This window comes from Macrosteles quadrilineatus, unplaced genomic scaffold (assembly GCF_028750875.1).
Source record: "Macrosteles quadrilineatus isolate MER2022 unplaced genomic scaffold, UCM_ALF_1.0 Scaffold_5__1_contigs__length_97177068, whole genome shotgun sequence".
Taxonomy (NCBI): domain Eukaryota; kingdom Metazoa; phylum Arthropoda; class Insecta; order Hemiptera; family Cicadellidae; genus Macrosteles; species Macrosteles quadrilineatus.
In genome coordinates, this window is record NW_026542598.1 from 73,590,510 (window position 1) to 73,606,294 (window position 15,785).

The 15,785-nt window shown below is 34.2% G+C and overlaps 1 protein-coding gene across 2 annotated transcripts in view; it reads right to left on the bottom strand.

The window, feature by feature from the left end:
• LOC128996054 (uncharacterized) overlaps positions 1-15,785 on the bottom strand; it is a 46,975-nt gene that overhangs the window by 17,220 nt on the left and 13,970 nt on the right. For both annotated transcript variants that reach the window (XM_054421191.1, XM_054421190.1), the window contains exons 5-6: positions 10,764-10,793; positions 6,754-6,780 (exon numbers count right to left, since the gene is read on the bottom strand). In XM_054421191.1, coding sequence (XP_054277166.1) covers positions 6,754-6,780; positions 10,764-10,793 — 57 coding nt within the window. The remainder of the gene's footprint in view (positions 1-6,753; positions 6,781-10,763; positions 10,794-15,785) is intronic.

Genomic DNA, 15,785 nt, shown 5'->3' on the forward strand with positions numbered 1-15,785 from the left:
ATTCACTAGATAGTGCAGTTATTCTGGAACAGCCTGCATTCCAAAAATGTTTAATTTCACCAGACCCCAACCGTTTGTTTGGGAGCTCATAAGCGTAATATATTCCAACTGACAAACCACAGTATGAGTAAGAAGCCTTTATGTCCTGTGTCATTGACTGTCAAAGGTGTACGTTCCTTTTTAAACAACCATTTACTTTGCCATGAAACAGCTGTATGCATAATCCATTATAAAGAAGAGTTGGTGTCTGTCCGTGTGTCAATGTGTTTGTATGAGCTAAACTAAAAACGACTGAACCTACTAGGTTCAAATTGGATAAAAATAAAGCTACAACTCCGAGGATACATATAAAGTATAATCGCTTCGATATTGACCTAGGACTCCACCCCGCAGGCTTTCAAAGTTCTGTGGTGAGAGTTTTAAAAGTAAAGATTAATTCGTCTCCATGGTAACAATGAACAATCCCACAAAGGTTTAAATGTACACAAGCAGAAGTGTCAAACAAATTTTGATTTAACAGTTCCACACAGCTGGTTCAAACATATTAAATACTGCACGAATATTAGAACAGAGAAGGTAAGGATTATAAATTTAAAATAATGATGTCACTAGCCCGAATGTAAACATTATTTAACATTACTTAAATGGAACTGTCAAACCATATTTTCATGTAATTTCATTAGTATATGATTCTTTTAGTTACTTCATTTGTGTATGTTTATGATCTATTATACTGAGTCTGTTCTAATATTTGTGAAATGCTGTAATAATATTTTACAGGGAATAATTCGTTGTAAAATAAATCATTCATATAGGATTTATATAGGAAATAATTAAGATTCTATAATCATTGCCGTATCGACCTAGGTTCTTATCCTGAGTTTTATGAGGTTTATTTTTTTATTTATTTTTGTGGTAACAGTAATATAACCCCACTGCCGCAGAAAATCTATAGACTGAGCGAATTCCATTTTCCTGATTATAATTTCACTGAAATATGTTAGGAAATTACCCTACTTTCTATATTTATTTCTATTTTCCTAGGCTATTTATTTTTCTATTTTTCGGTTTGGAATTATTGTGATAGATTTTTGTTTACAGTGCAAACCATGAAATACATTCTTTTATTATACCTTAAAATCTATCATTGGTTTTGTATCGTAGGTAGCCTAAATAAGTACCTATTCACAGTATGAGTTAACAAAATTGTACTATTATCAAGTTATTTAGTACAGTTAAATTTTGTTTCTAAATTAAATGGTAGGAGTGAAACCATTTTGCATTTCAAAGATCCAACATTGTCTCTTTTGCATACTGACCCCGTTGCAAGGCACAAAACTGCTAGCAAACACGAATAGTAGCGCTGGTTTGCAGTAGCTGTTCAAATGGCGATACTAATTGTGACCAACGGGATTGATTTATTTAGTATCTTATATGAATTAGAGTTAATCATGTACTACCACAAAGTATTCTTTCTACATCAATTGTAATTTCATAATACGCCCACCACAGCAAACCTGCAGCCAAAGCAAATTTCCATTGGTGTGATTTTATTTTCAATTAAATCTAATTCAATAACACTAGGTTTAACGAGTACCTAGGTTTGCTGCCCACAGGGAGGGTAACGAAGTGTGATTATAAGGAAAATATTATTAGCGTAGTATGAACAAATAAATTTGCCAAGTTTGATCGAAATCTATCCATAAACAAGCAATATTACAACAGTTTACTTATCCTACTAATTACAAGTAAGTCAGTTTTGATGTACGGATGAATGGATGAATGTATGGATGGATGGATGGATGGATGTTTGTGATAAGTAAACGTGAAAAATACTAAACCGACAAGGTTGAAATTTGGTATGATGATAGCTGACATTCCCGATTAACATTTAGACAATTCTTACATCAAAAATCCTTTCAGGCTCCGCCCCAGTGGCTCTGGCTCTGGAGTTTCTCATGTAAACCTTATGAGTATTCATATTTAAAGAAATTAAAGAATTTTGTCAGCCGATTCAACTTCACAAGTTGGTTCTATGATATTAAATAGCATTAAAAAGTTATGAGGCTTACCAAGAGGGTGCAGCACTATTATGTTTTTGCATTTAATTCTAATTTGAACAGCTAATTTGAACCAACTAGCAACAGAAAGTTATGGTACACAATGAGAACTTAACTTTTTCCCATGGTTTAGGTGCAGTGGTAGAACATTAGGGCTATGGTAGATGTGTGCTACACTATAGGATACCGTATAAATTAAAAGACCAAATTGTCTTAAACCATGTCCTCTCCCATAACTGCAATAAGCTAATAAGCATTTATACTTACATGCCAACCCCGTACGAAGGACGGGTACTCTGCTAGTCCATTATAAAGAAGAGTTGGTGTCTGTCCGTGTGTCAATGTGTTTGTATGAGCTAAACTAAAAACGACTGAACCTACTAGGCTCAAATTGGATAAAAATAAAGCTACAACTCCGAGGATACATATATAAGTTAGTATTATCGCTTCGATATTGACCTAGGATTCCACCCCGCGGGCTTTCAAAGTTCTGTGGTGAGAGTTTTAAAAGTAAAGATTAATTCGTCTCCATGGTAATAAAGAACGATCCCACAAAGGTTTAAATGTACACAAGCAGAAGTGTCAAACGAATTTTCTGGTTTAAACATATTAAACACTGCACGGAACTATTAGTACGCTTATTCTGCGCGTGACGGGACGAGTGACCGTGATCGCAACATTGGTGGATCTTGCAGTCTGGAAACCACCCTACACACTTTATGGACCAGGTGAGACATAAGAGCTGCTTTAATATGATATCGTTTAGAGCAAAACAGGATGTAGTTGAATTGTTGACTGAAGGTTGTTGGCACTTAATCACTCTAATTTATTAAACATTCCAACCAATTTGAAGGTTTCCGTAGCGATGCCCGTGCTTATGTATATATATATAATATATATTATAATGTAATCTAAATATATAAAAGGCAAAGCCCTTACTGACTCACTCACTCATTCACTCATCACTAATTCTCCCACTTCCCATTTACCTAGAAGGCTGAAATTCGGTACACCGATTCTTAAATAGGAAAACTAAGTATTTTTTATTCTGATCGGGCTTTTGGACTCCGCCCCAGTGGCTCTGGGGTTTCCCATGTTAAAACCTTATGATTTTTCATATTTAAAAGGAATTAATGAATCTTAACAGCTGTTTCAATAAAACAAGTTGGTTCTGTTCTATGATGTTCAATAGCATTAAGGTTACAAGGATTACCAACAGGGTGTAGCACTATTTTTTTTATTTTTTTATTTATGACTAATTTACAACCAAAAGGTGAGCGAGCGTAGCGAACGAACTTCAACCCGGAGGCGAGTTAGCGTAGCGAACGAGCGAACCTGAATTATAATATATATTATACTCTATAATATATATCTATATATATATTAGAGTTAACTTAGAAACCATAAACACTCATGTAAACAACATTATAACTGAAGCAGCTGACTATATAAAGACAGATATATTGAAATCCTACAATTTCCCGCGCATGAAGGATTGCCTAGAAGACATAATCTTAAGTCGAACGGAACGTTTCTTATTCCTGTTGGATGTCCGTGAACTGGTGTGCCTTGATGAATCAGGGTTTGTAGAGGTCAAGTATCTTGTAGATAACGGGGATCGATGGTGTTGACTATCGTAGTGTTTCGATGAGAGATTGAGTCAGCTACATTGTGTGGACTTTAATAATTAGGATTTTCAGTCATAACTATTTCACCTCTAGGTACAGTTCATGATGGTTGTGTAATGACGTTAGCAGGTGGTTGTTGTACCCATGACTTGTAGAGGTGAACCATCTAGTTTGTACACGATCTCCCACGCTTGAACTTCTTACTCTCATATTTCATTGTTATCCTCTTGAGATTCCGTTTTGGTTTGTAGTGGTATTTGTTCTTGAAATGCTCTTGTATTCTTGTAATTTTTCTAGATCAGTGAGTGGTTTCTCGTCAACATGTTTGTATATTAAATATATTAATTTAAAAACATTTAACAAAAATTCCATTTAACACATTTAAACATTTAAAAAATACCGAGACTCAAACTAACGCCGAGTTTTTGGCACACCATGTATCGGGAAAATGTTAAAATATTTTTACATCATTCCTTGGGGTTGATTTAGCGGGAACAAATTTTATTTCATCCTTGTATGTTAAGCCGTTTTCCCATAATCAATTTGAGACATCGTACATGGGACACCCTGTATATGTGGCTGTTCTAATTTATGAAGTGCCGTAATAATATTTTACAGGGAATATGTCATTGTAAAATTATTCATGAATATATTAAATAATGATCATTGCTGGATCTTATCCTGAGTGTTATGAGATTTTTTTATTGTGTAAACAGTAATAAAATACCCCTGCAGCAGCAAATCTGCACACTAAGCAAATTTCCATTTGCCTGATTATAATTTAATTATGTTAGAAAATTACACTATTGATAGGTTTGGAACTATTGTGATAGCATTTCGTTTACATTACAAACCATTCATTCAACGTGTTATTTGATTATGCCTTAAAATATATAACTGATTTGGTATCCTAGGTAGCATAAATAAGTGTTCACATTCTGAGTTAACAAACTGTACTATTATCAAGCTAAGTAATACAATTCCATTTCGTTTCTAAATTAAATGGAAGGTGTGAAACCATTTTTAAGACATTTTCAACAAACCAAACATTGTCTCTTTTGCATACTGACCGTTTGCAAGGTCCGGGTGTAACTGCTAGTTTAAGTCTATAGCATGGATTTTAGATTATTGTGAAGTTAATTTTATAAGAACACACGTTCCACGAATGAAAAGCCAAACAATACGATTTGTAGTAGCAAAAGAGGCTGGTGTGCACGCGCAAAAAAGCAAAGCAACTGTAATATAATATTTCTGACTATAAATCAAAAACATCTGAAACTACCAGCCACGCATACGGATTGTCTTCATAAAAGGTTCAGATTTTTATTACGTCAGGATTCAAACTATACTTGCAGTGTGAAAATAAAGGACATGTTGTAGATAGCCTTGGTTAACAGCCATTCAAATTTGTAGTAGTGATTTAAAATTAAGTTGAGATTTCAAAACAATATAACAATTCAATTACTGGTTTAATCATTATTTATCCTAATTAAGTGAGTAAAACTGTTCATTTTCTCCTTGTTAAAAAAAAAATCCATAAGGACTATTACAAAAAATGTTCGAAATTGTAAAAAAATATTGTAGGCCTATACAATATACTGTTCATAGTTTTACAATAGAATTGAATTGATCAACACACACCTAGTAGCATCCAAATCCATTCAATGATAGAAAAATTGCAGTCCAAGATCAATTAACGGTTATAAGGTCTAATCAAATTACACATTGAGTAGTTTGTACTGTTAACTAAAAGCTAGGCCTACCACAATAGTTCCAAACCTGATTACTATAAATTGTAATCTTATTACTGTCTTCGCAAAAATATATTTAAAAAATAATTCTCATAAGCGTAGTTAAAAATCAACACAGCAATGGTTATAGAATTTTAAATTATTTCTTATATCCAGAAATAATGTCTTTTACAATTCTCTGTAAAATATGATTGCAGGGCAGTTCACAAGTATTATAACAGACTCAATATAGATCATAAACATAAACATATTATGTAACTGAAAGAATCCTATACTAATGACATCAATATATAGTTTGACAGTTCCATTAAAGTAATGTTAAATAATGTTTATATTCGGATGAGTGACATAATTTTTATGTTTACGATGTCCTTTCTATTTTAATATTCGTTCAGTATTTAATATGTTTGAACCAGCTGTGTAGAAATGTGAAATCAAAATTTATCAGTTCTGCTTGTTTCACTTTGTGGGTTTGTTCTTTGTGATCATGGAGACCAATCAATATTTACTTTTAAAACTCTCACCTCATGGCTTTGCAAGCCCGTGGGGCAGAGTCCTAGGTCAACATAAAGCGCGGATAGTTCAATATGTATTCTCGGAGCTGTAGCTTTATTTTTGTCCAATCTGAGCCTAGTCGGTTCAATAGTTTTTTAGTCTAGCCCATACGAACACACAGACACGCAGACAGACGCTACCTCTTCTTTATAATAATAGTATATAGATGGATGGATAGATAGATAAAATTATTTCAAATATATTTCTACTCATTGTATTTAGAAGCTTTTTTCTAATCTCTGGAGCGTTTGATTATGTTTTTATAATTTATGTATATGTTAGTTTTACTCCAATTTAAATTTGTTTGATAAAAATTTATGCAAGATTCTAGTTTTTTTCTGTTGCAACATGAATTTGGCCCCAGGAACTTTTTCCAGTCAACATCTTCACAAAAAAAGACTTCTACTCTACAGCCAAGCTATGGAACCTGTGCACGAGTCTTCAGGGAAACCTTTGAAATACAGTGTTTTAACTAAAACCAATTGACATAGTTGCGGTGCGAGGTTACCTAAGAGTATGTCGGTATAAACGACTTTTCCAGCTGCCATGTTTATTAAAACAGGCTAGAAGCAGCCAGTAAAACTCCCTCTCTTTAACTCGTCTCCCCCTAATAACAAAATAAAAAACTGTGGCAAATAATTCATTAACATCATATTTATGCCAAAAACTTATCAAAGAATGTACTGCCTTTCAAGGGTATCCCTAACATTTAACATATCCCTACGAATAGAATTTAAAACAATTTAATTCCATACTGACCTGTGTACGTATTTCGTCTTCCCAAACCTGGAAAAATAAGAAAAAATTACAAATTAATAAAATACATTATTAATCTCACCGCATCTAGTGCCGTAAGCAATAAAAAAAGCAAACATTTCATGCTTAGTTGTAAAAGATAAAAATAATTTAATACTGTTTTTTCAACCCGAGGGGCATTTTTCATTTTTGCAAGGGAACGGACCAAACCCTGGACTTGTTACTGTCTAACGCCGACCTTTTTTAGACAGTATCTTCAGTTGTAGGATTAATGACAAATGGCATTTGGTTCTAAAGTTGATGCAGCTTGAAATCAAACCTGTAACCTTCAGATTAGATGCCAACAATATAAAATAGAGCTTTGCATATATAGAGACCATATTTCCTCATTCTCATTAAATATAACAATTTGAACGGATAGTGTTATTAGCCTCTGGGGATGTCAAAATTAAAAAGAAATCTGTCTCGGGGCTAGGTCTTACCATTCCACTTAAGTTAGTAGCTACTTCCCCTATAGGGAAATTCGCTAAAATAATAAAAAATGAAATAATAAAAATATATAACAAAGGTTGCTTTGATTATTATTACAACTGGCTTGAGAATTCAGCTGAATCACTTCAATAATATTCAAGCTGTCTTCACAACTCGAGCAAACTAGGCGAATTTGACATGAAAATGCCATAAAAGGTCGTCCAAAGCTAAAAATTCAGAAAAGTTTTGTCAATGATAGGCGTAACACTTATTATTGACTCTCACGAGCGGCCTTGAACATCAACCGCACAACTGAATCCTCATACTACGATTTTGGTGCTGGGGTAATCAGGACTCATAACGTCGTTCATAATTTATGAAAAAGCCCAAAGCCCGTACCACTAGGGTTTTGAAGTAGGTACAGAGCAGCTAGACAGACATACAGTGTTCCAAGTAGTCAGCGCTGTACTAGCACAATATTCCACGATTTTACCTGAATACGAATGCGAGCTCGGTAACCACTTAGAAATTGACAATTTTCGCATAGCTCACCAACGCACGATTTTCATAACATAACCGGTATGGATTATAATCATAGACAAATATGACGTAAGTGGCCCGAATGTCTGTAATGCTAATATCCGTAACAGCTGGTTTGTACATTTGTAACTGTTCCATTAATTTACATATTAACTAGTGGCTTGTAGGGGCAATGGCCCCTATATATTAGTAATTATTAGTCTCGTGGGTTACCCCACCTTGAATTATCGTTTAACACTTTTGAATATTATAATATGTATAATAGTTATTACACACCGTTACCCGGTACTTCTTTTGTTGTAGCCGAAATAGATGCAAATGCCATAAATTATATGATACATAATATACATTGCGCTGTTGTACTGTCTTATTTTTCATAAAATGGGCATTATTAAATGCGTCTTGCAGCTCGTTGTTATTTTGAGGCTGTGGTAGGTGTGTTAGGCCATTGTGTCAGCAAGAGTTGAAGTGTCAACTTGTCGATTCATCAATGAAGTGCAATGCACAACAATGATGCACTCATTGGTCCTATGCTGTGTAATGTAATCTTATTTAAAGGTGGTAATCTATACACAGGAATAACTTCATGTTTATCCGGATGCTTGCCAAATCTGGCGCCTGTTGTTCTCATTTCGAGGAACAATACCTCTGCGTGGCAGCCTACCTCTGCATGGTGGTCTTCCGACATTATATACATTATTACTGTGTAAAAGAACAATCCATTGTAAAGTGTCACATTAATTGTTCAAAAGATTTGATCTAATTTTCACTTTGGGTTGTTTACTACTTCACTAACATTTTTAGAAATAACATTAAATATTACAGTACACATTACTATATGATTTAAATAAAGTTAAACCACATGTTTCAAAGTAAAAAAAACAGACATGACCTAGATTCCCATGCTATTTAAATGTGAATTATTTTATTCCGTAACAACCTTTTGGTGCATGATTAAGAAAAATAAATAATTTTCCCCAAAGTTTCATGCCCAGACCTTTAAAATGAGACCTCTTCCAGCTTTTTACAGCCTCCCGTTTGCTCACAATTTCATTGTAAAAGTGTGGGCTTACAGAATTAGATATATATATATAATATCTTTACTTTAGAGTCGGTGACGTCATTTTTTTGTTTATGTACCATACCATTCCTGTTCTAATACTCGTGGCTGTACGGAAATAAACTAACTATTTTCTATCTAACTATTAACTATTTTCTAATTATTTTAAATGTAGTGATGAAAAGGTATTTCTGAATTTTGTCAGGATCAAACCGGAGACCATCACATTTTCCTAATATTATTAATCTTGTAAACTAAACATTCACATGAAAATGTACTGTGTAAGATTATAAATACTAGTGTGCCTGTTGCTCGAAATCGAGCGATTAACAAGTACTGGCATTACACAATTTTTTTCAAAACCAATAACAGCCATAATTTTCGATGACTTTAAAATACCAAACTAAAAGCTGTAACTAATGGGAATACTCACTCTGTTAATGACACTTTGATTTAATAAACACTTCTTGAAAATAGTTTATAATTTTTCAGAAGCTGACTTTGGTTTTGGGGTTTTCAACTAATGATTGCCCGACTTACCTATAGCCGCATAAAGTTGCATAATGTATACAGGGTGAGTAGAACCATTGCGCGTGTTAACTTCGCCAGTAGGTTCTACTCACTAAAAGGAACAAAAAGTTCCTATGTCCGAGTTTAACTTATAGACAACTGAAAAAGGCAATTAATTTCAAAAAGTATTTTTCCTTATTTGTGACTTTTGTTATCAATTCTGTTTATGGATCATTTAATGTAAAAAAAATATATTTTATGTTAAGTTCATTATTTTATTTTCAGTCTTTTGTCAAGGAGTTACTTTCTGTTATTTATTTACAAACATAAATTAATGTGTCAACCAAACAGACGGTTTAGTAACCATTGTATTTGTGTGCACATAAAGTATGTATCATTGTGTAATGTTCCAAATTGTACAATAAAGCATATTTCTTTTAATTAATTCATTTCATTTAATTTCATTTCATCGAAAAGAATATTAAATTTGCTATGAATCAAAGGTTTTATGCAACAATTGTACCGTTGTTTAGTCCGGTTTGAATAAAAAATAATCATTAATTTATTAAATGGCCAAGTTTTTTATGCATTTCAACATTTTATAGAATAGGTTTATGCATCAAAGTGGGGTCATAAAATTTAACGTAATTAATTAATTTAATGTAATTTTTACTTTATTTTTATCTAAACCGGACTAAACAATGGTATAATTGTTGCATGAAACCTTTGATTCATAGAAAATTTAATATTCTTTACAATGGTTTTAACTATAAATCTCTAAGGTAATTGGTTATGTTTTTATTAGATAAATTGTGGGGCAAAGTCTAATATAACAGGAAAAACACAAAACCACCTATTTCAGCCAAACGGTTGAAAATTAGACATGGGTTTATAGGAACTTTTTTGTTCCTTTTAGTGAGTGGAACCCACTGGCGAAGTTAACACGCTCAGTAGAAACTCACCCTGTATATTCGCCACTGATAAAGTAGCCTACATGATACCACCATTGTTGCCAGTATAATTACAAATTTCAGTTATATATATTTTTTATAGCAATACAAAATTAATAGCGATGAAGAAAAACATCTTTTTAAAGCTAAAAATAATGTTAAAATTTTAATTTAAACCAAATTAGTAAATGGTTATAGCTTGTTTTCCTTAAATTACAGCTTCAATGTTAACAGCAGTTATTATTAAATTGTCCAGCTGAACCAGCTTTTTTGTTTGTAAACAAAAAATTATGACGTGGGAGCTTTAAAACCCACTGAGGCAGGCCCAGGGAACTTTTATAACATGTCCGACCTTATCTGACATCAACTCAATGAGACTTATCAACCTTAAACCAACAAAATCGGTTGAGAAACCACGGAAGAGTTCTGCTGACAAAAAACGTGCTTGCATTTTTAAAATATATTATAATAATTCCACTCACCATCCAATGATCGTTTCCATTAGCATAATCCTGAAAAAACATTATATGGGCTAAAATATTTTGTAATAAATTAATAGTATTAAATTTCTATTACTAATATCTAAATATTTTGATACATTTATTCCTTACATTTGGCTGTAAATATAAGCTATGTCTATACAAAAAGACTTATCACACTAGGATATTTACGAGGATAGGAAGTAGTGTAACTCCAGAGTGTTTGTGTTTAATGAACACAAAGATATTGCTTGCAAAAAGTAACTTTTTCATACTATTTATTTTACATTTATCTATCTGTGTCCAAAAGCACGATAACTATTTGGATTGAATACCCCGTCACAGCAATCCTGCAGACTAGGCAAATTTAAATTTATCTGATTGGATTTTCACATAAAGTATTTTCATATACAAGTAATATTTGATATCAGAACAAAGTAAGTTAGCATTACCATCAACGCCATCAATATTATCTATATATCTATATATATTATATATATATCTATATTATCTATATATCTATACCAATGCCATTGAATGATTTGAACAATGATTTTTTATCAGCTTCATCACAGCCAAACGGTACAACAGTTCAGAACTAACTGAGTTTAAATCTCAATGAGATTAGGTATTTTCCCCAGAAAAGTGGAAGTCTGCGGTTGCCAGCCTCGTGAATAAAATCTCATTCCCATCGCTTCCACAAGATTACAGACCAAACTTTGGCAGGGACCCGGTTGACGCTAAAGGATTAGGCGACCCTCAACACTACACAAACCCTCACACACACACATACACAAAGATATCACTTCGAAAACACCATTTTTGGGTTCATGGAGACCCAAAACTGATATTTCCAACCGAAACTAGTATTTAAATATTTTGACGTAAACAGTATTTTGTACTACACTACCTACCTAATACTTTGTATAGGGAGAAAAAGTAAAATATGTAATTGTAAAACTTCAATAGTTTTCTTATGGAGAATAAGCAAACCGATGCAGTGTGTTTGTTTATGGATATATTTTGATCAGATTTAGCCATTTTTTCCATTTCATAAAAGTATAGTTTGCGCACAATGATTTAAAAAACGGCTCCTATGATTTCCTCCAAATTGTTAGATATATCTTAGTTTTAGGCTAAAAACAATATCCATGCCAAGCTCTGTTCTGGGAAAATTCTTTTTTCATTAAAAGCTTAAAATAAAATTTTAATATATTTTATATTAGTCGTATGGACTGTCAAGTACCTATGACAGTTTTACGAAAATGTAAACAAATGGATTGTAAAATATATTTGTAACAAGTCATCCAAAGTAAAGTAGAAAATTACAAAATACAGTACAAAGAAAAAGGCTATTTCTATGAATTCTAGAGCATTGATACATTAGGATTGTATGATGTATTACCAACCAAAGGGATAATTACGACTGTTCAAAAACGTTAGGTGTTTTACGACAAAACATTATACACTGATATTGAACTAAAAGTCTAATGAAAGGCCAAGGACGTTTTATAGTTTTCGACGATTTGCCACCAGAATCGATATGCGTTATTCCACGATCCCGTAATTGTAGTTCATCTTGTAGTTGCGGCGTTCCGCGATCCCAGTGACTAACGCAATAACGCGCGGTCAACAGATGATGTTATGTATCATGAGTTTTTATATTGCAGTTTATTAAAGAAATATTATAGATTGCTCGTCCACATAAACAAGTTTGTTAGGTAAATAAAGAATGAACGGATGTCTACCGAAAACGAGTTGACTTTACAACAAAATTAATCGTAGCATAACTGAAAATATTTGTACGCTTATATGTTCTATTTTTTACCTCTTGAACAAATCAAACACCTCGAGAATTGCTCGGTCCCCTGGTACTTTATAGTATAAAACATCCTTAATTACCTACCCTATAGCACTAAACCTAGGTACTCATAAAACCTAATTGAATTTTAAGAGATTTTTTAGGGAATGTTTTAGTGAAAACCAAATTAGGCATTTGGAAATTTACTTCGTCTGCAGGTTTTGCTGTGGTGAGGGTATTGCCTTTTAATGAGCTATCAAAGCTACTGCATATGCCCGTATTTGAAACTCCCTCAACGTTCTGATCCAACCCAACAGTCACGTGTAAAATTTAAATCATTTACTTTTATGAGAATTGTTTGGAACAATATTTAGATATGAAAAAATATATGTAAAATTTAAAGAGATAAAGCATTATTATACAATCTATAATTTAATATACAGTACTAAGATAAAAAATTTGTAAGGCCGCCATTAAAAATTAACATAATTTGATTATTGATGTTTATCTAGTGTTGTATTCAGGTAATATATTTTAGAATCTTCTTTTAGAAGTCTTCCAATAACTACTACTTAAAAAGTAAAAAGATATTTTAATTTTTAAATCAAATGAAGGATTTAAGACAAAAGAAAAGTAATTTAAAAGTTTTGCTGTGAAGAATACGAGACTTGAAGTAGACTCTGTTTGTTAGATCAATTGCTGGACAGTAACAGGGAGTCGAAACACAGACTCTGTTTGTTAGATCAATGGCTGGACTGTAACAGGGAGTCGAAACACAGACTATGTTTGTTATATCAATGGCTGGACTGTAACAGGGTGTCGAAACACAGACTCTGTTTGTTAGATCAATGGCTGGACTGCAACAGGGTGTCGAAACACAGACTCTGTTTGTTAGATAAACGGCTGGACTGGAACAGGGAGTCGAAACACAGACTCTGTTTGTTAGATCAATGGCTGGACTGTAACAGGGAGTCGAAACACAGACTATGTTTGTTATATCAATGGCTGGACTGTAACAGGGTGTCGAAACACAGACTATGTTTGTTATATCAATGGCTGGACTGTAACAGGGTGTCGAAACACAGACTCTGTTTGTTAGATCAACGGCTGGACTGTAACAGGGTGTCGAAACACAGACTCTGTTTGTTAGATCAATGGCTGGACTGTAACAGGGAGTCGAAACACAGACTCTGTTTGTTAGATCAATGGCTGGACTGTAACAGGGTGTCGAAACACAGACTATGTTTGTTATATCAATGGCTGGACTGTAACAGGGTGTCGAAACACAGACTCTGTTTGTTAGATCAACGGCTGGACTGGAACAGGGAGTCGAAACACAGACTCTGTTTGTTAGATCAATGGCTGGACTGTAACAGGGTGTCGAAACACAGACTATGTTTGTTATATCAATGGCTGGACTGTAACAGGGTGTCGAAACACAGACTCTGTTTGTTAGATCAACGGCTGGACTGGAACAGGGAGTCGAAACACAGACTCTGTTTGTTAGATCAATGGCTGGACTGTAACAGGGAGTCGAAACACAGACTATGTTTGTTATATCAATGGCTGGACTGTAACAGGGTGTCGAAACACAGACTCTGTTTGTTAGATCAATGGCTGGACTGTAACAGGGAGTCGAAACACAGACTCTGTTTGTTAGATCAATTGCTGGACTGAACGGGGAGTCGAAACACAGACTCTGTTTGTTAGATCAACGGCTGGACTGAACGGGGAGTCGAAACACAGATTCTGTTAGATCAATGGCTGGACTGTAACAGGGAGTCGAAACACAGACTCTGTTAGATCAACGGCTGGACTGAACGGGGAGTCGAAACACAGACTCTGTTTGTTAGATCAATGGCTGGACTGAACGGGGAGTCGAAACACAGACTCTGTTTGTTAGATCAACGGCTGGACTGAACGGGGAGTCGAAACACAGATTCTGTTAGATCAATGGCTGGACTGTAATAGGGAGTCGAAACACAGACTCTGTTTGTTAGATCAACGGCTGGACTGAACGGGGAGTCGAAACACAGACTCTGTTTGTTAGATCAATGGCTGGACTGAACGGGGAGTCGAAACACAGACTCTGTTTGTTAGATCAACGGCTGGACTGAACGGGGAGTCGAAACACAGATTCTGTTAGATCAATGGCTGGACTGTAACAGGGAGTCGAAACACAGACTCTGTTTGTTAGATCAACGGCTGGACTGAACGGGGAGTCGAAACACAGACTCTGTTTGTTAGATCAACGGCTGGACTGAACGGGGAGTCGAAACACAGACTCTGTTTGTTAGATCAATGGCTGGACTGAACGGGGAGTCGAAACACATTTTTGGATATGCTAAAATTACATTAAATGTGTAACGGTTGTAAATTTTTCTAAGTTGATATTTACAACCGTAGCAAGCAAAAGGTATTAGCGGCGCGGACAAATAAGCGGGTTCGGGGACAAAGGTCAATCCCGATAACAGCCACTAGCCTGCGTCGTCGGCCGCTGGGAGACCGCTGAACACGTAAGTAGTTCCTGTAATCTCCGTTAGAGCATGCTTATAGTTCTATGGTTAGAGCTCGCGATTCTGTGGCGAATAAAACCAGAACCGCTAGCCGTTCTAGTCCAGGACAGTCAGTTCAGTTCAGTTTAAATCAGTTGAAAGCAGTTGACCCTTATGAAAAAGTTTATATATGGCCATATAAATTTTTTTTTATCTGGTTATATTAGGTTTTGGACCAAATATAACCAGATATGATCATATATGGAATCCCCCATATATGGACATTTTTTAATAAAAAATATATAAATAAATAAAAAAATTACAATTAACCATATTTTCACATTAAATCTTATAAACTATGCATTAAAACCATAATAAAAATTTTTAATTTGAAAATTTCAAAACAAAATTTTCAAGTAGCCGACTGGGATTCGAACCCGGGACTCCAGCGTGGGAGTCTACCCCTTTGACCACTACACCACAACCGCTTCATATCAGATGTCTTTACAAAACCCATTACGAATAAGAGAAGCTGTATTTGGTCTCGTAAAACAAGATTTTCTTAGACATTTTATGTCATTTGAAGAATTTTATTATTAATATAGCCTAACTACGTGACATAGATATTTGCAGCTGTTTGATAGCAAAGGTACAATAAATTAATTATTAATATAATATTCTCTTTATTTAGGCCTACTACACTTACAATTTTAAAATTATACGTCAGTT